A 25214-nucleotide genomic window follows, 5' to 3' on the forward strand; every position below is an offset into this window, starting at 1 on the left:
AGGCATTGAAGTTTTTCTAGATATGAAAGATGACATTGGATATGTTCTGTGTCTTATGGGAAAAACATGCTTTGTCTTTTTAAGTCAGTCTTGATAATTGTTTGTAGGTTGCTTTGCTCTTTTAGAAGAATTGCAAACTTTAAGCACTTGAAAAATCCTTTATGGTAACTGACTTCTGTTCTGCCAGTTCATTCTCAGTTACATTTCTAATATTCATCTACAACTTCTTCCAGGTTCATTATTCTTTATCTTAAAGCATAGAAGACTTTGTAATTTTGAGTTAACAGATGTTGCTTGAAACAAGGCTGTGTGTGTTGCCCTTGCTTGTCCTTTATATGTGAGCAGAAAGGCATGTCAACTTTATTAATGATATTTGACATTGAAATTTTTTTCATTTCTCTGTGAAACTGCCATGTACAACCTCTGCATTCATTTGAATTTCAGTGATTGATGAATTGTAGCTCAGAGCATATGATAAAAGGCACCAGCATCTACCTCTGACTGCCCTTTGAGAGAGTGTGTGGGTGTTAGTATTTTCAGGTTTTTCAGTTTTAAAGAGCACTAATCATTTTGGTCTTCTATCTTGGTGCTCCTGTGGTAGACAGCATTATTTCAGTAGAAGAGATTAAATAGAAAGGATTTTTAGAGTGAAGTGTTGATTTGAAAACAAAAGGAAAAATATATTATGTTGATCTTTATAGAAAGGACCTATAGTGATTTGCTAGTAGGGATTAGCTAGTTTCCATGTGTTTATACATACTGGTTATAAATTGTGATGACTTAAATTGTTAACAGCATATGCTTTAATTATAGGTTCTTGTTTATGCAGCATTTGTGAAATGCTTCTAATTTGTCTGGCATTGTTCTGATGCTGGTGATAAAGTAATTCCTGAACTTACTGCTGAGTTCACGGTTTCTCTGCCTTGATGCCATTGACATTTTGAGATAGGGGATTCTTTGTATTCTGGGCCTGCCATTTGCATTCTAGTCTCTTCAGCAGTTTTCTTGGCTTTTGACCACTGGGTACCAGTAGTACCTCCCCTGAATTACAGTAGCCAGACAGTGTCTCCAGGCATTGCCACATGTCCCCTGCGAGGTAGAATCACTTACCAGAGTGGGTTATAGTTATACCTGGGAGTGGGTTACAGTTACACATCCCACATCTCAGGGGTGCTGGGTATGCGTTGGTGGTGGTGGAGGGGAGCAGAGAGAGCAGTTGAATACCCCTGGTCAGATGTTGAGAGACTAGTTAATAGCCAATTAAAATGTGAAATGATGAGCGCTGCGATAGCGTATGGAGGGAGCTCAGCTAATACGTGGGCTTCCCTGTGGCTCTGTGGTGAAAAACCCACCTGCAAGTGCAGGAGATGTGGGTTCAGTTGCTGCATCGGGAAGGTCCCCTGGAGAAGGAAATAGCAACCCACTCCAGTATTCTTGCCTGGGAAATCCATGGAAACAGGAGCCTGGCAGGCTGCAGTCTGTGAGGTCGAAAGAGTCAAGACACGACTTAGTGACTAAACAACTAACAGGCATGTAATAATAAAAACAATAGATAATCAAGCCCTCATTAGGATGAGACTGCTCAGTGCAGACCTACACGGTGGTTACTTTTATCATCTTGACCTTACAGGTGACTAGGCTAAGGCCTAAAGGCGTAACTTACCGTGGCTAGTCACAGAGCCAGTGCTCTTCACTGCCACCTCTCTACTAGTCTAGTCCACCCTTGGAAGGACCGTCCTTAGGGATGAGCATGGATTAGTACGAGTCCGGTGAAGACTGGTGAAAGATGAGCCCAGAGTGGAGGCAGAAGCCAGATCATGGAGAGTTATACTGTGTGTCTAGCTAGAATCTGGACTTTGTCCTTTGAATGGGATCTAAGCAAGAAGTGAGATGATAAAATTATGTTTTAAAATTCCTACTCTGGTTGTGCCGGAGACTGGGAATGGGGTGTGGAACTCTGGGGACAGAAAGACTGGTAAGAAGCCTGTTAAATTGAACTCGGTGAGAGATGACTTGCACTTTTAAATTTCAGCCTTCATCTCATAACTTCACATTTCTCAATTTTTCTATATAAATAGCTAGCCAGCCCTAAAAAACCCCGTAAGTTTTGACATTAGCTTCATTTCATTTCTTTTTTTAAAGGTGATTGTTAACAGCTTATCCTAAACTGGAGCAAGTCATTTGCTTGGCCACATTTAGAGTCGCCTGTGCACTCAGAAGTAGGGAATCCACCTGCAGTGCAGGAGGGGCGGGATTCTGGTTTGATCCCTGGGGCGGGAACATTCCCTCAGAGGAAGAAATGGCAACCCACTCCAGTATCCTCGCCTGGAAAAAACTCCATGGACAGAGGAGCCTGGCGGTTACAGTCTGGCGTCAAAAAAGAGTCAGACACAGCTGAGCGACTGGGAACACATGCACTTTCAGGTCCTTGAAGCTGAGGTTTAGTGCTGGCAGTGTTCTCAGCAACACCTTCTTCTTAGGTCAGGTGAGTGCAGTGATGCAGAGCACCTCGAACGCAGTAAGAAAAGTTGCTGTAAACATGCAAATCAGTAGTGCCAAGAAAATCCACCACTGCGGTTTATTTACCGCTGGAATCCCAGGCTCGGCGGTGAGGAGACTGCAGGAAAGGATAAACTAAAGGGGCGCTCTGCTGTTTGGAATTTGCTTTATGAGAGAAGAATGGGTTCTTACTTACTGCTGTGGGTATTATTCTATCAGCAGCAGGAGCCAGTTTTCAAGAAACCTTTACTTTTCACACCAATAAGCCTTGGTGAAAAGTTGAGTGAGGTAGTCTTGTATCTGTGTTTAGGAAAAACAGGGCTCTTTATTCTTGAGCAGAATGCCTAAAAGAACATTTTCTGTGCCAGGTCACTGTAAATTGGTGTCTTTCTCCTCCTTTTTCTCCTCCCTACTGCCAAGCTGTTTGAAGAAACTTTAAATAAGGCATTCTTTTTGTTACTAGCTGAGAATTTGGGACAACTAAAGCAGTCTCTTAAATGTTTCTGAGGGTCAATAAAATGTGACATTTCTTAGACATGACAGTCATCAACAGACCTTTTCCTTTCTAACTGGGATCATATGGGACAACCTTGTGTAATCTCTTGGTTAATGCCTGTGTTCCAAAAATCTTGTCCTTCCCAGTTGATACCCTACAGAATTCCATAGGTAGACCAGTTTCTTCCTTGTTTTATCTAAAACTGGAGACTGTGTGATTGAGTTCTACTGAATTAGCACAGTCACTTTCAATTAAGTCAGGGTTGTCCCTGTCCCAGGGAAAAGCTGTGGTATGCCTGTTACAAACCTTACTGGTACCTTGTCTAAGAGTAATACAAAGTGTGATCCTCCAGCATTGCTGACCCCTTTTGGTATGTCAATTAAAGAGCTTCTAATGGAAGTTGCAAAACTCCAGTGTAACTTGCTTCCTACAGTATAAACAGTAGGAAGATTTACTGTCTTGTATTAACAGGAAGTCTCACCTAGCTCTTGTTGGACATTATCAAGAATGGAAAATTAGCTGCTTAATGTCATCAGAGCTTCCCTGGTGGCTCAGATGGTAAAGAATCGACCTGCAATGTAGGAGACCTGGGTTTGAATCCTGGGTCAGGAAGATCTCCTAGAGAAGGGAATGGCAACTCACTCCAGTATTCTTTTTTTTTTTTTCACTCCAGTATTCTTGCCTGGGAAATCCAGGGGACGGGGGAGCCTGGTGGGCTATAGCCCACGGGGTCACAGAGCCTTTCAGACTCTCCCTCTCAATGAGAGTCATATCATCAAGAACCTGTTTCCCCCACATCCATTCCCCTTTCTTCTGCTCTGTGGTTCTAATCAAGTTGACTTAGCTCCTTTCAGGATGGCAAGGTAGTTGCTGCAGTTCCAGACTTCATACAGAATCAGAATAACGTTCTGGGTTTAGTGGAACATTATTTCATTTTATATGTCTCTATTTATCAATGAGGAGAACCTTTCTTAGAGTTCATCTGATTAGTCACTAGCCAAAGAAAAGGAAACTTGATCAAGTCTAAACATTTGTGGTTCCCCTCCCTGATCCATTCTACCTGGACACACGAAGAAGGGAAGAAAGCTGAACAATGTTGAGGTTCTCCTGGAAAGGAGGAGGGCAGGTGGAGCAAGGCTTTGCTCTGCCAAGTTGTTGATGTATTTTCCAAGCAGCTGAAGCACCCTTGAAACTTGGAACTACTGAGCATATAGTGAATCCTCAGAAAATATGGTAGGTGATTGACTCAGAAATAGCCTATTTCAAATTTTACTTCAAGATGCAGAATTTTGGTTTGGATTTTTTTCCCCACATTAACATCTTGGAAACATCTTACATTTAATGGTTCAGTTCAGTCACTCAGTCGTGTCCAACTCCTTGCAACCCCATGGACTGCAGCACGCCATGCTTCCCTGTCCATCACCAACTCCCAGAGCCTGCTCAAACTTACATCCATCAAGTCGGTGATGCCATCCAGCCTACTCATCCTGTCCCCTTCCTCCTGCCTTCAATCTTTCCCAGCATTAGAATCTTTATTTTATTTTTTTTTTAAATTTTTATTTTTCAGTGGGTTTTGTCATACATTGATATGAATCAGCCATAGAGTTACACGAATTCCCCATCGCGGTCTCCCATCCCACCTCCCTCTCCACCCGATTCCTCTGGATCTTCCCAGCCCAACAGGCCCGAGCACTTGACTCATGCCTCCCACCTGGGCTGGTGGTCTGTTTCACCACAGATAATATACATGCTGTTCTTTCGAAACATCCCACCCTCCCCTTCTCCCACAGAGTTCAAAAGTCTGTTCTGTACTTCTGCGTCTCTTCTTCTGCCCTGCATATAGGGCCATCGTTACCATCTTTCTAAATTCCGTATATATGTGTTAGTATACTGTAATGTTCTTTATCTTTCTGGCTCACCTCACTCTGTATAATGGGCTCCAGTTTCATCCATCTCATTAGAACTGATTCAAATGAATTCTTTTTAACGGCTGAGTAATATTCCATGGTGTATATGTACCACAGCTTCCTTATCCATTCATCTGCTGATGGGCATCTAGGTTGCTTCCATGTCCTGGCTATTATAAACAGTGCTGCGATGAACATTGGGGTGCACGTGTCTCTTTCAGATCTGGATTCCTCAGTGTGTACCAGCATTAGAATCTTTAAAATGAGTCAGCTCTTCGCATCTGGTGGCTAAAGTATTGGAGTTTCAGCTTCATCATCAGTCCTTCCCATAAATATTCAGGACTGATTTCCTTTAGGATTGACTGGTTTGATCTCCTCGCAGTCTGAGGGACTCTGAGTCTTCTCCAACACCACAGTTCAAAAGCATCAATTCTTTGGCACTCAGCTTTCCTCATAGTCCAACTCTCACATCCATATATGACCACTGGAAAAGCCACAACTTTGACTAGATGGACCTTTGTTGGCAAAGTAATGTCTCTGCTTTTTAATATGCTGTCTACATTGGTCACAGCTTTTCTTCCAAGGAGCAAGCATCTTTTAATTTCATGCCTGCAGTCACCATCTGCAGTGATTTTGGAGTCCCCCAAAATAAAGTCTCACTGTTTGCATTGTTTCCCCATCTATTTGCCATGAAATGATGGGACCGGATGCCACAATCTTAGTTTTCTGAATGTTGAGTTTTAAGCCAACTTTTTCGCTCTCCTCTTTCACTTTCATCAAGAGGCTCTTTAGTTCTTGGCTTTCTGCCATAAAGGTGGTGTCATCTGCGTAGCTGAGGTATTGATATTATTCCCAGCAATCTTGATTCCAGCTTGTGCTTCATCCAGCCTGCAATTTTGCATGATGTACTCTGCATTTAAGTTAAATAAGCAGGATAACAGTATATAGCCTTTACTTATTCCTTTCCTGATTTGGAACCATGTCCTGTTCCATGTCCGGTTCTAACTGTTGCTTCTTGACCTGCATACAGATTTCTCAGGAGGCAGGTAATGTGGTCTGATATTCCCATTTCTTTAAGAATTTTCCAGTTTGTTGTGATTCACACATTTAATGGTATCTTACAATTATTATCATTGATAGCCAGTGTGTGAAAACTTGTTGACACCTTCTGGTAGAATTAAGAAAAGTCCTATATTCAAATTTCTTACAGTTGGTGAAATATCACTAGTTTGCTTTACCCTTTAATGCAGTTGATACACATTGTAACATATGGGGCAAAGCACAGGCTGTCGGTTGTGCCCTGTCGCTTGACAATAGCTACTTTCATTTATTTGGCCTTGTGTTGTGTTCACTTGCTCTCACTGATGGCAGTGGGTTGTACAGAACCCAGGACCTGTGACCTAGAGGTCAAGAGACCAATTTAGTTTTCTCATTCACAGAACTAGGGAACTTCAGATCTTAGGACTTGATAAAAGACCAAAATGTATTTTCATGCAGGAATTCCTTTCCAACATTTCTTGGGAAATGCATGTTTTTCTGAATCCTGAGAAAAATGAGTCAAGAAATAAAAAACCTGAAAAAGTTATTCTTATTCTCCTGGTAGAGTTAATCTTTAGCAGTCAACGCAGAATCATGGGGCCTTTCCTGGTGGTCCAGTGGTTAAGACTCCATGCTTCCCTTGCAGGGGGCGTGGGTTCAGTCCCGAGGCAGGAAACCTAAGACCCCACACGCTGCGTGGGATTGAGGTTAGATTAGGGAACAGCAGCAGCAGCGCAGAAACATGACCATTTTGGAAGAATCCTCTGAGGCAAGTTGGAAACATAAACTAGAAATGCTGATAGCTAGAATCGAAAATGAATAAGACCTAGAATCAAAAGTTAATAAGACCTTGGAAAGAAGCAGTTGCAACCAAGTTGGTCCTGGCTATAGCTGTTGCCGTATTATGTGTTCATGGCCCTGTCTGCTGCTTTGTAAATATTAGAGTCTCTCCTATCTTACCCTACGCAGCCGGGGTCCCCAGCTTGTTAGGAATAGGACCGCACGGCAGGGAGTGAGCAACAGGCAGCCATACCCCCACCCCCACCCACCCGCGTGTGAGAAAATACTCCCCGCTGCCAAAAAGGTTGGGGACTACTGCTAGACAGGAATCCTGTGTGTGTGCTCCAAGAAATAGGAAGTTTCGGAAGCAAAGTGTTCTCATATTGGCATTTTTGACGTGTGGTTCCATGTAGTGCTCTAAAACTTTCCGAGAGTTTAAGTGTTACATTTTCAACTATTACCTAATATTGTTCACAGAGTGTTCCAGTATATGAATATTCAGTGTTGGCTACAGTTCTTGTAAATACTACAAACTAACCAAAAAATTTAAAAGATATATAATAAAGAGTTTGAAAAATATTTTAAGTATTTAAAGAATAACAAGATTTTGGGAATTCCTGAGGATTCCAGTTCCTCGTTTGTGAATCCTGGAGGTTAGTATGTCTCAGGAATTCAGAAACACTGGCACCAAGAGGTCAGGCTTGTGCTTGGAGTTTCACCACATTCTGTGGCTTGGCCGCTCAGCTGCGTCCGAGCTCGTCTGTCCGTGGGATTCTCCAGGGAAGAATACTGGAGTGGTTGCCGTTCCCTTCTCCGGGGGATCTTCCCAACTCAGGGATTGAACCTGGGTCTCCGGCACTGCAGGCGGATTCTGAGCCACTAGGGAAGCCGCTGGAATACTTGTTGGTTTGAGTTCTCGGCAACAGTTCTGTGAAGGGCCACAAGGTGGAGGTAGTGCTTCACGCAAGGAGCTGGTTTGGGCTCTAAACAGTCTTGCTCTTGACTTGAGACTGTGGATTGGACCCCTGGGTTGGGAAGATCCCCTGGAGAAGGAATGGCAGCCCACTCCAGCATTCCTGCCTGGGAAACCCCATAGACTGAGCAGCCTCCTGGGCTGCAGTTCTTGGGACCTCAAAGAGTCAGTCACGACTGAGCACTCACATACTTGAGCAGGAGGGTTTTTTCCTTTGCTGAGAAAGGAGATTTCAGAAACATCCAGCCTGTATCTTCAAAATGTTTAAGGGAGAAATAATACTATACAAACTCTTCTTAAAAACAGAATAAGAGGAATTTACCAGTAAAGCCATCTGGGGCTACAGTTTTCTTTGTTGATAGCTTGTTTAAACTACCAAGTTTCATTTCTTTTAATGCTTAACATACCTATTCAGGTTATCTATTGTATCTATTTTTACCTGAATGTATTTTGGCGGTTTGTGTCTGTCAGACGATTTGTCCGTTTCATCGGTGTTCTTGACTTCATGAAGATAAAATTTTTTATACTGTTCCCTCATTACCCATTTAATGTCTGTAGATTCTGTAGTGATGTTCCCTTTTATTTCTGATATTGCTGATTTTGTTTGCTCTTTTTTACCTTAGTCTGCCTGAAAGCTTTTGAGTTTTGTTTGTTTTTGCCTTATGGCACGGGGCACGATCTTAGTTCTCTGACCAGGGACAGAACCCACGCTCCCTGTGGTTGAAGCGTGGGGTCTTGACCACTGGCCTTTTTATCCTCCTGTTTGTTAACCTCTTTTTTATAATGCTCATTTCATTGTTCTTTAACACTGATTAACTTCCTCTTTCACTCTTGCTTAAATTCATCTATTAATAGTTTAATTTTAACAACAATATCTTAGTAATTCTTTAAAAATCTATTTTTTCCACAAAATAGTTTTTGGTGTTGTTCTTCTATCTGTATACCTACTGACTCTCACTTTAGGCAGATTGTCTGCTTTGTTTGTAAATTTTGATTGGAACATGCCTTTTTGAGATTTTTACTACCCTTTGTAGAAAATTTGAGTATTCTTTTTTTTTTCCCCTCCTGTGATGATAATTGTGACCTGGATTGTGGAAGTTTCCTATCACACAGGTCTTTTAAATGTTAAAGTGTTCATGAGCGTTTTTTAGATCTGCTTCTGTTGGATAATTTCAACATGACTTCTGTCATCTCAGCATTGATATTTGTTGCTTATCTCTACCTGGCTTTTCACATGCTGAAATAATTTTGGAATGTATTCTGGACATTTTCTTAAAAATTTTTTAATTTATTTTATTTTTTGGTTGTGATGGGTCTTCACTGCTGCATGGGCTGTGCAATGTCTTGGTGAGCGGAGGCCACTCTGGCTGCAGCGCCCGGGCTTCCCCCGGCGCTGGCGTCTCGCTGAGGAGCGCGGGCGCGCGGGCCGTGGGCTCAGTAGCTGCAGGGCCCGGGCTCTAGGGCGCAGGCTCAGGAGTCGCGGCCCCAGGCTTAGCTGCGCCAAGACCTGTGAGATCTGCCTAGCCCAGGGAAGAAGCCCATGTCTCCTGCGTTGGCAGATGGATTCTTTACCATGAGCCACCAGGGAAGCCCCCGACACATTTTTAATATGATTTTTCTGGGACCCTGGGTCTTCTTTAAATCCCTCAGTTTGTTGGTACTTCAGGTTTTTGTCTACACCAGTATCCGTGATTACAGAGTCCTCAAGTAGCTACTTCATGTGTTCTGTCAAGGATTTATAACTGCCTTCAGTGGAAAAGGTGGAGTGGAATGTGTTTGCTTCATCTTACCTAGAATCTTCCCTCCAGAGGATTTTATATTTGCTTTATTAAAAAACACTAGCTCCTGACCAACTTTTATGTTCCTTTCCTAAGATTTGAACTTCAACTTTAAATCCCAAACCTAAATTAGGCACACTGCCCTTTGTTTGAATTCTGAGGTGAACTGAGTGCAGAAACCAGACAAAATCCCCTACTGTCTTCCTGTGACAGTAGACATAATTATTTATTCTTTGAGTAGGAGTTTTAGTTTTATGCACGGAGTACAGATTTAGCCTCAATTTCATCTCCCTTTCTGTGGTGGATCCAGTGTTTTTTTGCCTATCCCTAACAGAGGGTTCCCTGATGGCTCAGACGGTCAAGTGTCTGCCTGCAATGTGGAAGACCTGGATTCAATCCCTGGGTTGGGAAGATCTCCTGGAGAAGGAAATGGCAACCCACTCCGGTATTCTAGCCTGGAGAATCCCATGGACAGAGAAGCCTAGTAGGCTATAGTCTATGAAGTAGCAAAACATCGGTCACAACTGAGCGACTTCACTTTCACTTTCAACAGAGGATTAAAGGTTTTCTGGGACTTCCTGGTGGTCCAGTGGTTAAGACTCTGTGCTTACACCGCAGGGGGCGTGGGTTCCATCCCTGGGCAGAAGAAGGAAGAGCCTACACGCAGTAGTGTCATCAAAACAAACAAACTTTCACAGCACGCTCTCTGGGGTGACGTCATCTACCCCACTGTTTTTCCTTACCCTTTTTTCTGCTATACCATGGATTTCCCTTTTTTCTTTTAAATATAGCTGTTCATTAAAACTTCAAGATTTTATTTTATCTAGCATTTATAAGGGTTTATAGCAGAGAGATTTTTCAGATTTTCTTGATCTCTGTCTTGTTGAACTAGAAAAATTCTATAGAACTTGTCTTTTAAAAATCAACTCATGCACGAAAACAAAATTGGAGGCCTACATGGGATAGTAAGTCATTTATTGCAAAAATTACTGGAGTTTTGTATACACCCATGTAGATATAAGTGTAAATGTATATTTGTGTTTGTGTGTTTATATTTGTGTATATTTTAGGCTAGAAACTAAAGCTCCTGTTATGATTATCAAGGGAAAAAAAAAACCCAGGGTATTTGCTTTGGAAAAGACATTTTCAGTATAATGAAATTAATACGGGCTTTCAATTAAAACTTTTCAGATACTTTGAGAACAAAGATAAACAGGCTCTAAATAACTAGAGAACCGAGTTCTGTGTGGTTACTTTTTCTGTTTTGTTTGCTTGCTATCTTCTGTTACCTTGGCATTCAGTGTAAAATTCCGTGGGAATCTCAGGTGCCATGGTTTCTTGTCAGACATGTTCTCTCCTTCTTCCTGCCAGGAATGAGCAGCGACAGCGACATCGAATGTGACACGGAGAACGAGGAGCAGGAGGAGCATGCCGGCCTGGGCGGGTTTAGCGACTCCTTCATGGCGCAGCCCCCAGACGAAGGTGCAGCCTGCCGCGGCATCTCCCAGGGCTCGTAAAACCATCTCTGCGGCTGCTGCTGCTCTTTCCTTTGCTTCTGTCTCTGCTTCTTTTTTAAATTGTCATCTGTGAGGCGACATTCTGTGGGTAGGCTAAATGATGAGTACTGAAAAAATTTGGTAGGTTGTATTTGCCTGGTCAGACACCTGATGATGCATGCTACTTAATGGGCAAAGCTGATGTTGACAACCTGCTTTGGTACAGCCTATGACCTGAGAACAGCTTTTACATTTTAAAGAGTTGTTTGAAAAAAAAGAAAGCAAAACAGAGAAGAATTTCCAGCAGAGACCAATAGTGGCCTGCAGTGCCTAAGTGTTAGCCAGCCCCCTTGGGAGGTTTCAGATACTTGATTTTCTTTTTTCTTTTCAGAGATATTTGTAGCCTAGCTAATAAAGTAAGTTTTTAAAAGACAGCCTTTTCCAGGGACTTCCCTGGTGGTTCAGTGGCTAAGAATCCGCTTTCCAGTGCAGGGGACACAGGTTCGATCCCTGGTCAGGGCACTAAGATCCCACATCCATCAGGGCAGCTAAGCCTGCGTACAACTAAAGAGAAGCCCACAGGCCGCGCCTAGAGAAGCCTGCGTGCTGCAGCGAGAAATCTCACAGGCTGCAGTGAAGACCTCCTGTGCTGCAACTAAGACCCAGTGCAGCCAAATAAATAAATATTTTTTTAAAAAGACAACCTTTTCTGATTTTAGAAATGTGTGCAGGTTATAGAGTCATTGATTTACCTCTTCCAAAAAATCAAAGAGTCTTAGGGAAAAAACTGAGAGAAATCCATTGTTACTAGTTTTATTTTAGATGTACAACATAATGATTTGATACATTGCAAAATGATCACCACTATAAATTTAGTTAACATGCATCGCCCATTGTTAGTATTTTATCCAGAGACTTTAATGGTTAATCTGAGCATTCCTCTATAAGAGATCCTGGAATGACAACATTGTCAGGCCAATGTTAATTGTCATCTTTTATTTTTATTTTACATTATTTCCCTGATAGCCTAGTGTCTTTTTCAATACAGAGCCAAGTGTTTGATGATTTTTAAGTATTAAGGTATTCTTGGTAATTTTCTCTGCTTCTAAAAGAAGCAGCCAAATTTGAGGCAAAGTTATTTTGAGTGTTGGTGGGTTTTTGTAGTGATGTTTGCATGCTCAGTTTAATTGACTTGGAGATACATTTTATATTTACAAAATCATCTTTTGAGTGTCCACCATCATCATTCCTTACTCAGTTCTTCAGCTGCTCCCAGGGTGTCCCCAGAGGACAGCAGGCAGTGCCTTCCGTCTTCTAATTGTGGGCACCTATTAACACATTTTGGTTTTTTTTCCTTTATTTTCTGTTTGTGTTTGTTTACGGTTGACTCTGATAAAGAATTCTCTAAGAATAGAGATTTGTTTACAACCCAGCACATCTTTCTTTATCACTTAAGTAACACACTTGCTAAGATCATTTAGAGATATGGAAGAGAAAATACAGGCCTTTAAAAATTGTTAACTGTTTTTTATTGTTTTCTCCTAGATACACATTCCAGTTTTCCTGATGGTGAACAAATAGGCCCTGAAGATCTCAGCTTCAGTACTGATGAAAACAGTGGAAGGTAATTTTCAAATCAAGAGAACTGACTTGCAAGCCACCTTGACCCTGAAATTCGCTGTCGTTGGTGCTCAAATTTGTCAACGGTCAGATAATCAGATTTTTTCACCATCTCTACTTGAAATAGTAATTGAGACTTTAGAAAGTAGCACGATTCTAGTATAAAACATTAGTACAAAGGAAAAATTAAATGTGGGAAGAATTCTGTGTAATGTAATGAAATAACAGTGTAGCCTCAATTAATTTAGTACATTAGTGTATTCATAAAAGGCAGTCTGTCTGCTCCAGCAGACGGGCAGCTAGCTGCCGGGAAGCGGGCCCGGAGGCCGCGCGTGCGCCCAGTCTCTGCTCGCCGTCGGCGCGCTCCCGTCTGGGCTGCAGACTCGGTTCTGCTGAAATGACCGCCTTTGTAGTTTGGGTTTTAATTACAGTTTCTAGTTTCATTAGCGCCTGTAGACTAGTGAGCAGAAATATCACTAATGTGTAGATTCTGCCCTGAAGACACTTTATGTGAATAACTGAAGTAACACTAGACTGAATCTCCTCTTTGGAGTGTGTTGGCTGACTGAGGTTAATTTTTCTTTTCTTATTTGTTCACGTGCAGGCAGGCACACTGATTGATGGCACATACGCTATCTTTTGTGTGACTTTTACAAATGCGGTTTTAGATGAATTAAGTTAATGTGAATTGGTTATGTTCTTGGTCATATAAACACATATAAGAACATTTAAAATTATTTCACTTTTTTCTGCTTCTTACCAAACAACTACAGAGCATCAAGTATTTTAAAACCCTGTTTTTTCCTTTGTTTTCATTAGCTGGACATTGATTTCAGTGTCAATACATTTAAAGATTCCCACATGTTATACATGAAAGCGTGCTATAACGTTTACTTTTATACTCAGAATTAGTCCAAAATTATTGCCAGACTTTACCATTGTGCTCCTGCATTTGTTTTTGAGCTGCTATACCCTTTGAAAAGGACACTGAAAGCTGACTAAGAGACTGTTGGAAAAGCATGAGTTATATATACATGTGAGAGGCATTTCATCTGCTTATTTTTACTTAATGAATATTGTTCTCTTTTCCGTGTCTAGTGTCTTGCCGAACGCTGTGATTCATGGTTTGCTTTTGTTCAAAACAGTTTGCACTTTTTGTTAATAAAATGAACTTGAGAAAATGTTATGTCTCTGCAATTTATTAAAACTGGGACAGGAAGCCCTCTTTTTCGTATTCCTGTTGCTTTTGAGCTGTTATTAGATGCATAGGGAAGTTAGAAGACTTATTTATAATCTCCATAATGTATGTGGTTACTTTTTCCCCTTAAATTAGTTGGAAATATTTAAGTAGTATAATCATATGAGAAGTAAAAATTTAGCATTTGCTTACTGTCATGATAGCATTGATAAGCCACTATATAGTTATTAAGTAGCTTATTGTGCAGTGATGAAAAATATTACTAATAAGTTCTTCACATTTCATTTTCTGTTAGCTAGAGATGTATTTGTGTTTAGTACATTTTGATAAGATCATATTTTAAATCCAGCTTTGTCTTATTTCTACACTACATTGTAATGGGTAAAACTGTTATGTAAGAATTTTGTCCCATTAGTGTTGAGAGCAAGTCATTGTAAGAATTGATATTGTAGGGTTTCTTTTTTTTTCAAGTGAGTCTTATAAGAATTCATAAACACACGTGTGATTGACTCTGCTTTGAAACTCACTGTTGCATAGATGTTTCTTGACCTGTATTTGATATAGAACTGAGTGCTTTTCCATGAACCTTTGTAAGTTCTTATTTTCAAAATATGGAAAACCACATGTGGTTAAGAATTAAGAGAAACCTGAGACTAGACTGTTCATTTGGGAAAATTTGTAAGAGCTTTTAGCACAAGTGATTTAATCTTGAGATTCTCTTGGGTCATTACTCTACATGATAGCATCCTGAGGTATCCTTTTTTCCTTTGTTAGGGGGAGGTATCCAGTTTTGTTTGTTTTCAGGTCGTAAATGTTCTTAACTTTTACTCTTTATTTTTTATGATCATAAAGTAGATTCCCCAGAATGGCATGAAGATCTGCGAGTCACAGAACATTTGGGTCTTGGCTACTTTTCGGCTTTGCTTATGCTCTCAGGTTATGTATAAGAGTGCTGAGGAGTTGCTGCCCTTGTTTCATACAAATTGAGAATTGGTTGAGACCCTTTTACACTGGTGGAGTTTGAGTTTACTATGTCAGCAAGACTGTTTTTCTTGTTATAGCTATAGGAAGTTTTGAAGGTATTTTTATGCATGACAAAAATTTTATAGGGAAAATTACTTGAATTTAATTGGTATATTATCTTCTTGTGTGTTTTTTTTTTTTTTTTTTTTAATATTATTTTATTAGTTGGAGGCCAATCACTTTACAACATTTCAGTGGGTTTTGTCATACATTGACATGAATCAGCCATATAGTTACATGTATTCCCCATCCCGATCCCCCCTCCCACCTCCCTTTCTTGTGTGTTTTAGAAACCCAAGCCATTTGTACCATCTTCTGATTCCATATTAATAATAAAGTCTATACCTTGAAAAGCTTAAAAAGTAAGCTTCTAAAGAAATGATTTGTAACTGCCCTCCTGGCATGAAATTCTCTGTTTTTATAATTAAAGTTGACAGAGGGTTTCATGAAAAAAAGAGAAAAAAAAACCCAAAACCCAACAAACTTGTAGGTATCTAAAGGATGTACTCAAAAACAGTTCTCCTGTGATGAAGATCATGTCATGTCTGTTTTGTTGGTTACAGCTCACCTCCAGTATTGTGAATTGTTTGTGAATTGAAAAATAGTAAGAAATATGTAGCATGTATGAATTCATGCCATCCATTGAAGAAAACTTCTGGGGCATAACAAGTGTCTACCTGGCATTTCCTCTAGGGTTTGGCAAACTTCTAGCCTTGAGCCAAATCCGTACCGCTATCTGTTGTAAATAGTTTTGTTGGAACTTAGTCACATCCATTCATTTACAGATTGTCCACAGATGCTTTTGCCCTGCAGAGGCAGAGTTGAGTAGCTGCTTAAGCAACCTAATGGCCCTTGAGCCTAAAATATTTACATTCTTACCCTTTGCAGATAAAATTTGCCAAGTTCTACTTTGTCATTGATATTAATAGGAGGTTCACTTTGAGAGAGGTAGATTTGAGAAAAGGCATGATTTTTAACTCAAAAAGATCAAACATTTGATTAGTTGTTTTGTGCTTAGTTTTTGTGATATGGGGTGTTGGGCATCTGCTATTTGATTCATTCTAGGATCCTGATAAGACTGAAAGACCTAAAGATTTCCTCAAAAAATGGAAGGCCCTATTAACTTTTAGTAGTGGGATCTTTGGAACAAACAGTTCCTTCCCCAGTTTCCAGCTGTGCCACCTGCTAAGCCTGCACCTGATTCCGCAGTGCTGCCAGCAGCCCCCATGCTTCCCATCTTCCTTGAGGCTCCCTGACGCCAGCCTTGCCTCTGCTGGAGTTTAGGTAGCAGTGAGGGAGGGAAGAGGCACAGAAGAGGATATCAGTTCTTTCTCCCCTCTCCCCATTGGTGGTTCATGACCTAGTCTGCAAGAGCTCTGAGGCAAAAGCGCTTCCCCCATCTTCCCACGTTTAACTGTCGTCACCCACAGTCTCCGAAAGGCATGTAGTCGACCCAGATTGCCAGTCAGTCACTCCACTTGTCCTGCTTTCTGGTACTTTCTATTCCATAACAGAATCCCAACTTAAAAATTTTTTTTTCCTCCTTTTGTTGAAAGGCATAGTTCTTCGTGGTTTCATCATTTAGTTTTTTTTTAATATTTATTTATTGGGTTGCGTTGAGCCTTAGTTGCAGCACACGGGATCTTCATTGCAACATGAGGGGTCTTCAGTTGCCGCATGCGAGCTCTTAGTTGTTGCACATGGGATTTAGTTCCCTGACCAGGGATTGAACCTGGGCCCTCTGCACTGGGAGCACAGAGTCTTAGCCACTGGGCAACCAGGGAAGTCCCATCATTTGGTATTTTAATCTCGTTTTGTCCTGGGAAATTGTCCAGTAGAGTATTTTCTCCTAGACTTAAAGATGTAAGAGTAATGCATGCATTGTGCCCAGGCATATTGTTTCTGCACAACCTGGACCGACCGTGTCATTGAATCTGTGAGTAGCCTTTGAGGTGAACTGGGTGTCGTGCCCATTTGGCAGAGAAACAGGAGATTCAGCACCGCTGGCAGGGATGCAGTAAGATACTAGTTGAGCACTTTTTCCAGTTTGTCACAGTTGGGCCAAATTCACCATTTTGATACCTAATAATTAAAAACCTAAATATTGTCCTTTTTAAAAAACTTTTTATTTTGAGATATTTTTAGATTTACAATAGAGGTGCAGAAATCTTGAGAGTGTTCCTGTACAGCCAGCTTCTCTTTTTAAAAAAATTTTAATTGGAGGCTAATTACTTTAGAGTATTGTGGTTTTTGCCATACGTTGACATGAGTCAGCCATGGGTGTACACGTGTCCCCCTCCTGAGCCCCCCTCCCACCTCCCTCCTCATCCCATCCCTCAGGGTCGTCCCAGCCCACCGGCTGTGAGTGCCCTGTCTCATGCATCGAACTTGGACTGGTGATCTAACTTTACACCTGAAGCAACTAGAAAAAGAAGAAATGAAGAACCCCAGGGTTAGTAGAAGGAAAGAAATCATAAAAACTAGGGCAGAAATAAATGAAAAAGAAACAGAGGAGACTACAGTAAAAATCAACAAGACTAAAAGCTGGTTCTTTGAGAAGATAAATAAAATAGACAAACCATTAGCCAGACTCATCAAGAAAAAAAGGGAGAAGAATCCACAAAATTAGAAATGAAAATGGAGAAATCACCACAGAACACATAAAGTCATCAAAGACTACTATCAGCAACTGTATGACAATAAAATGGACAATTTGGAAGAAATGGACGAATTCTTAGAAAAGTATAACCTTTCAAAACCAAAACAGCTTCTCTTTTTGTGAACAGATCCACGACCGTAGACGAGTGACCAAGATGAAGGCGCCAGTCTTGTTTACAGACCAGCGCGCAGACTGCCGCCCGCTCTGCTCGGACTTCACCCGTCCCTTCCCACAGGCCCGCTTTCCCTCCCCGGCGTCCACGCTGCAGTGAGTGGCAGGTCTTGGCGCCCCAGCTCAGGCTCTTGCCTCAGTCTTCCTGTCTTTCATGACTGACGTTTTTGAAGTGGATCGATTATTTTTAAGTGTTACTTCCTTATTTACGGCTCCGCCGGGTCTCTGTAGCGGGGGCCGCCCTCTAGCTGTGGTGCCCGGGCCCCTCACGGTGGAGGCTTCTCTTGTTGTGCACACGGGCTTCAGTACTTGCCACGCACTGGCTCAGTGCTTGCCGCACACGGGCTTGGTTGCTCTGCAGCATGTGGGCTCATCCTGGACCAGGGATTGAACCCGTGTCCCTAGTATTGGCAGGCAGATTCTTAACCATGGGACCACCAGAAAGGCCCCCAGTTATTTTATAGTGTTCTTCTGCTTGGGCTCATCTGATGTTTTTTCACCTTAGGTTGGAATTATGCATTATTAGGCGGCTTCTGCAGAGGTGGTATCTGCCAGGATTCCCCACTATTTACTACTTTTCCCTTTGAATTACTAAATGTTTAGGGCAAATACTTTAAGGATATGCAAATATTCTGTTTCTGCTTAAACTCTTACCCACTAATTTTAGCACCCACCAGTGGATCTTGCCTACAGCAATTATTACTGCAGTGTTCTTATGGTGGTTTTCTACTCCCCTAATTTCTTTGACATTTATCATTAGAATTCTGTTTGACAGGTTGTCCTTCCTTCTCCATTTAGTTTATTCAGCTGTTTATATCTGTGTGGATTCATGGATATTTATTTTGTTCTTTTGAGTTATGATGCAGTATTGCTATTGTTTTACAGTTCAGTTTTCTAGTTTTGGCTGTTTGAAGCTCTTTCAGCTTGGCTCCTTTACTCTTTTGATCTTGATCTTGTATCCTCCCTCCTCCCCTTTCCATCCTTCCTCTCAACAAGATGCTCCAAGCTCATCTTGAATTTTCCTTGCCTTTTGGAGGGACACTGATACTTAGAAACATAGATTTGGGTGCTAATTTGTTTACTGTTACTAGAGTGTTGCTGGGTACAATAGGAAACATACTTAACTCCTCCTAAAGCAAATACTTGAAAAAAAAAAGTAAAGCACATACTTGAATGTATCGTGTATGTATATGTAAATAACATGTTTTAAGGAGAAAAATCATGAGTCCCGTCAAAGCACTTTCCCAAAGTTGTTTAGATCCAGTTTAGATCCTGAACTGTGACATAATGGCCATACAGGATCATAACTCAAAGAACAAAATGAATATCCACGAGTCCACACAGATACACATGAACAGCTGAATAAACTAAATGGAGAAGAAAGGGCAGCTTGTCACACAGAATTCTGACAATAAATGTCAAAAGAAATTAGGGGAATCTAATCCTGATACCTTGGCTCCTTTCTTTCCTGTTCTCTTCAGGGTGACTGTGTGATTTCATCTGTAATACAGTTATATTCATCTGTTATAGTCTGTATTCTGTCCCCCACACATCCTAGTCGACTTTAAAATTTACATACAATAAACTCAATCTTTGTGGTATATATAGTTGTTTGGAAAACAGTTAAGTCACCCCCCAGATCCCCCTGTGCTGGCTCTTTGTAGGTAGATTTCCCCCCTTCCACCCTCTTACCCTTGCAACTGTCCTTTCAGTTTTCCCTTTTCCAGAGTGTCATATAAATAGAATCACACAATATAAATAGAATATATATAAAATATATATATAAATAAATATATATATATATATATAACATATAAATAGAATCACACAACTTAGCAAAATGCTAAGTTTCATCTACCTTGTTATGTGAATCAGAATTTTATTCCTTTTTAAACTGCTGAGTAGTATTTCACTGTATGGATGTATGCAGTTTATTCATTTATTCATTGTAGGACATTTGGATTTTTCCTAGTTTAGAGTGATTATGAACTTTACAAACATTTGTGTGTAGATTTTTGTATGAACAGAAGTTTTCTGTCTCTAGGATAGTGTTTGCCTTGGAGTGGGATATGTAATAAAGAATTTGGCCTTTGTCCCTAGTTCCTGGGATACAGCCTCTTAAGACCTTGGAATTTTCCTGAGTGATTGGAGTGTTGTTACTTAGGTTGGATTCTGGTAGCTTATGTTCATGAGATAACTCAAGGTAGGGACTGGCCGTGCCAGAAAGACTACCAACCATGTGACTAGAGGACTGGGCCTCTGAGTCACCTAATATTAGCCTGAATAGTTCAGCCTGTTGCCAGTCAGTCATGCTCACATAAGGAAACCACAGTAAGAAGTGTGGACACCGAAGCTCCGCTGAACTTCCCTTGTTGGCAGTACTCGTCATACATGGATGTTTTGGGAGGGCCACAGCTCCTGATCACAAGAAAGCTTCACGTTAGGACCCTCCTCCACCTCACCCTGTGTGTCTCCTTCTGCCATAATAAAACTGGAATTGTTTTTTCCTGGGTTTTATGAGTTATTCTAGTGAATTGTCAGAGCTAGGGGAAGGATGGTGGGGACCCTAAGCTTGGTATTTGCAGCGAGAGCAGTCTTGTGGAGGACTTTGCCTTTAACCTGTGAAGTTTGGCCTAACCCCAGATACCTGGTGTCAGAACTCGTTGCACTGAGTCATGTAGTAGGTTTCTGCATAACTTTATAAGAAAAGTGCCAAACTTCCAGAAGGCACTGCCATAGCATTCCCACCAGCAACATATGAGGGTTTCCAGTTATGCATATGTTAGGCTGATATAGTTCCACAGCTCTTATTCTGTTCTGTTCTGGATTTAATTTGCTTTCGTTTTTCCTTTATTTTTTTTCTTCTCTTGTATTTCAGTTATTTTTTTTTTTTTTTTTTGAGTGTTTTGTTTCCTCTATGGCCACTCACTACATTTTTGTTCTTTCTTATCTAATATTTATTTTAAAAATTTATTTGGCTGCATTGGGTCTCCGTTGCACAGGCTTCTCTAGCTGTGGTGCAGGGGCTCTCTAGTAGTGGCGGGTGGCGGGGAGTAGAGCAGCACTTGCAGCATGGGTTTAGTTGGGTTTAGTTGCCCCATAGCACGTGGAGTCTTCGTTCTTCCGCCAGGGATCTAACCCACCAGGGATGCCCTGCATTGGAAGGTGGATTCTTAACCATTGGACAACCAGGGAAATCCCATCAGTTAGGGTAATTTTTATTGACTTACCTTTAAACTTACTTATTCTCTTCTCAGCAGTAGTAGATCTATTGATTAGGCAGTCAAAGACATCCATCATCTTTGCTACAGTATTTTTAATTTCTGGCATTTCTGTTTATTATAGTTTCTCTTTGCTGAAATCACTCATACGATCTTGCATGTTTGCCCATTATTTCCACAACGTATTAACCAAGTGTATGTGCTTGCTCAGTCATCTCCAGCTCTTTGTGACCCCATGGCCTGTAGCCTACCAGGCTCCTCTGTCCATGGAATTTTCCAGGCAACAATACTGGAGTGGGTTGCCATTTCCTTCTCCAGGGGATCTTCTGCATTGGCAGGCAGATTCTTTCCAGTGCGCCACCTGGGAAGCCATAGTTATTATAATTTCTGTCAGTTCCAAAATTCTTGTTGAATCAGTCTGAAGTTATTAAGGAGAGTTCCCTGTGTGTATAATAGATCCTCATTAGTCATCAGTTTTCTATATTTCAGTGGGCATGTATATCAATCTCAATTCCCCAGTGGATCTTGTAAGTTTGATTTCTACATCTGTGACTATTTTTGTATTAAATTCATTTGTACCACTTTTTTAGATTCCACATATAAATGATATATTTGTCTTCCTCTTTTACTCAGTATGACAATCTCTAGATCCACTCACATTGCTGCAGATGGCATTATTTGTTCTTTTATGACTGAGTAATATTCCATTGTATATATGTACCACATCTTCATGTCCTGGCTATTGCAAATAGTGTACAGTCACCATTGGGATGCACTGTATGTTTTCAAATTATGTTTTTCTCCAGACATATGCCCAGGAGTGAGACAGCCAGATCACAATGGTAGTTCTATATTTAGTTTTTTAAGGAACTTCCATACTGTTCTCCACTATGGTTGTACCAGTTTACATCCCACCAACAGTGACTCAGATGACAACAGCTCAGGCTCAGTAGGCCCAAACGACAAAGGTCCCCAAGGGCCCGGTGGGGGAGGCCACCTGGAGAGAGCCTGAGAGGCAGGTTCCCTGCCAGCAGCCCCCACCCTGGTTACTTCACTCATAAGAATACATTTTTTCTTGCTTTCAGATGCCTCTGTGTATTTTGTTGAATGCAACACATTTTGTGTAGAACAGTAGATAGTTTGGTGAATGGTTTTTATGCCTAAAAATGGGCAGGCCTGCTTAGATGTGTACCACAAGAGTTTGAGTTAATCTGGTTAGGAGTTGTGTTTGGTTTGAGGTTCATCACTGCTGTGATGAAGCTTAGTGGCTTTGAGTTCTAGAGCAGTACATTGCTCTGGTAATCCACTCCCCGTCAGAAATGCAGTGTCTCTTCTGACCCTGAATTTTCTACGATGCCTCCGAGTTACGCCTCTGCAGACTTTTGTTGCTCTGCTGTCCTCCCAGAACTGTTCTGTTATTTGAAGCTCAAGTGCATGTGGGTCGGCCCTCTTGGACTAAGCTGCAGCGTCGGTTACTGCGTGTAGACACCTTACCCCTCCGCGGCCGTTCACAGGCCTGGTGCCGCTCCTCCGCCCCAGGAGTAGGGTTTGCTCCCGTTCCCTTCCATCAGCCTCAGTGACTCGTCACAGGTGCCCTGGGGGCGGCGTCTGGGGCCCTTTCCTCCGCAGAAGGCCGCTCGTGTGGGCGAGCCGAGGGGAGGGTGATGGGCTCCCGCGGCCCTCCACATCCCACTGCCGGACCTGCTCCGCCCCGGGCCTTTTCTCTGAGTCCTGGTAGGGTGGGCAGGAGGGCGGACTCCACTCGCGTCCGCAGCTCCCAGCACGGCCCGCCGCCCTGCCAGCCCGCCCTCGGCCTCTGCCGGCCACTGCTCGCTCTCGCCGAGCTGCCCCCCGCTGCTGGCTCCCGGAGCTGCCCGACTGTAAACCAGGGCCGACCGCGCCGCTCGCCCCGTAAACGGGCCAGCTGCAACTTCAACGCCGATGAGGGTGAAAAAAGTCATAATTTGAAGTTAATCTGGCTTTTATGTAGAAGTGTGGAAGCAGTATTCCCTTTAGCTCTACATTTTAGAATTGGGAAGCTGGAAGTACCGTGGTTCTTATATATTTTAATTAAAAACATAAGTAATTAATTTCAGATTCATGATTCAGAAAGTAATGGGCCATTTTTAGTTTTCTATCCAAAAGTATTTTTAATTATAAAAGTGATGAGATTATAAAAAAATCCAGAAAATAGAGAACTGAAAGAGCCGTGTGGGTTTCTGTGCTGCTGTTTCAGAAAGACGTTCCTTTTGCACTTAGAATACTAATACTAGTAACGTTTTCCAGTATAAATAATACTTAGCAAAATACTGCTTTTCATTCCCTGCTGTAGCAACAAACTCTTACAAATAAGATTCTTTCGGACCTTCTTTTTTCTCAATTCTCGTTTCTTTGAGTTTATATAAAATCACAGTACTGAATGAATTTAAGTGATTTGGAGTTAAAAGGTTGAAATTAATTTTCTAGGACTTAATGGTGGTGAGAGGTGGGTACGAATGCAGTATATTGACTGCATTAGGACGACTGCACTGTCCTATCTCCTATCACTCTCGTAAAGCATTCCTCTGCACAGACTTTCAGCCACAATTCACCTGATTATTTCCTTTCTTCCAGTTTGAAACTAAAAGGGGGAAAGACCAAGGGAAAGGTGAGAACTCTGGCTGGATGCCGAGTTTGAAGACTAAAGTAATTGGGAGATTTGAGGAGTCAGCACTTAGCCACTGGCAGGTCCTATTCCTCATTCATCTATTTTAGGATGAACCCCCAACATTAAACTGATGGGGGAAATGTCTGTAAGATGAGAAAGATCTCTTCTGGTTTTTCTGGGGAGGGACTAACAATTGTAGCAGCACTTAGCAAACTTTTTTCAATGTCCCCACTTTAAAGTTTAGAAAATCGCCACCTCAGGATTTTATTTTCAGTTCTGAGAAAATCAACTTAAATCCTAGAACTACTAAGTAACCTTCCTTTGAACAAAAAGACAGATGACCAATGTTTTTAAATTGCTGGGTTTTATTAAGATATTGGCAAAATTTCAACATACTTTTTACCTGAATGAACAGTTTTAAATAAAATATGAAGGATCACTCATGATTACAACTGAACTCAAAAGTGAGCTGCAGAGAAGGTTTATAAATTGATAAAATTGGCTTGGTAAGAAATGATTCACTTCACTTGCTCAACTCCATAGAGAATTCTTTGCAGAGAAATATCATGAACAAGAGAACAAAGCCTGTCTCTCACCAAAGAGCACCTAGAGTAAGAGTTAGCAATGATGTATCTATAGATTATTTAATACATCAAAGTTGATTATTTTCCTTTTCCAGAACAACTGCTGTGTCAGTCTGGAGTTCCCTATCTTATTTCATATTTTCTAATTAGTACAATAAATAGTCTTTACAATAGAAGATAAAATGCTGCTAGAGAAAGTACCAATTTTTTTTCAACACAGTATCATTTGTCTCAAAAAATAGTCATTAATACTGGCAGTACTTTGTTTTTTGGGGGGAAAAAAACATTTAAATTATTCACCGGTCAGAAGGGAAGAGTGGGTACTTGTCCTTTAACATCATGTGATCTTAAAAGGTGAAAAAAAAGTATGTTCTTTCTTTAGCTAACTGACAATCCAAAGAGTAATTCTCCTAAATTGTAGGGTTAAAACTGTAGTATTCCTTTTTTATGGCCTTGCTTCCATGAGAATGATCACTGAGTGAACAAATTATGTTTAAACATTAAAATAATAATTTAGATCACTTTCTCACAAAGCCTCAGCAAGCCTTTGCTGGGGAAGGAAGTACCTGAACCACAGCAGTTTTATCTGTAAACACTTAACTTCTTTATGCATCATTTCATCTGCCCACCGGATGCTGCGCTTCTTACTGGCACAGTGTTCCAACAAAGGAGTGCTGTTGGCATGAAGATGCAGTGACACTATACCACCACGTTGACAGTGGACCACTATAAATGTGGTCAGAATCAGACTCAGGGTTGACACTGACATTGCTGACATTGTCCTTGGTAAAGGTGTTACTTTCGAGGATCCTCCTAGTTAAATTAAATGCAACAGTAACGGTATATTAATTCAAGGACAATGGATGGCACTTCTAGGTAAAGAAAAGATATATACATGTATTTCCACCCTTCTTTTCAGTACAGACCTAGATGGGATTAACAGCCCCAGTGTTGGGTGCTGTAATGCTACTTAACCTTAGATTGCTCTTAAAAGTCCACATCCGGAAAGTGAACAAAGGAAATTAGGGACCGATTGCCTTTGAAACTCACAGTGAATGTACAAGGAGTTCATGTGACTTCAGTCAGTGACTTGAAGTCTGTTTCCCTAACCAGTACTACACTGT

General features: G+C 41.2%; 1 protein-coding gene across 2 annotated transcripts in view; it reads left to right on the forward strand.

Moving 5' to 3' along the window:
* TRIM37 (tripartite motif containing 37) overlaps window positions 1-13768 on the forward strand; it is a 127969-nt gene extending 114201 nt beyond the window's left edge. For both annotated transcript variants that reach the window (XM_065910108.1, XM_065910109.1), the window contains exons 23-24: window positions 10843-10953; window positions 12513-13768. In XM_065910108.1, coding sequence (XP_065766180.1) covers window positions 10843-10953; window positions 12513-12595 — 194 coding nt within the window. In that variant the 3' untranslated portion in view covers window positions 12596-13768. The remainder of the gene's footprint in view (window positions 1-10842; window positions 10954-12512) is intronic.
* Window positions 13769-25214: the final 11446 nt, after the last annotated feature.

The sequence above is a fragment of the Muntiacus reevesi genome, chromosome 18 (genome assembly GCF_963930625.1).
Source record: "Muntiacus reevesi chromosome 18, mMunRee1.1, whole genome shotgun sequence".
NCBI classification, from domain to species: Eukaryota; Metazoa; Chordata; class Mammalia; order Artiodactyla; family Cervidae; genus Muntiacus; species Muntiacus reevesi.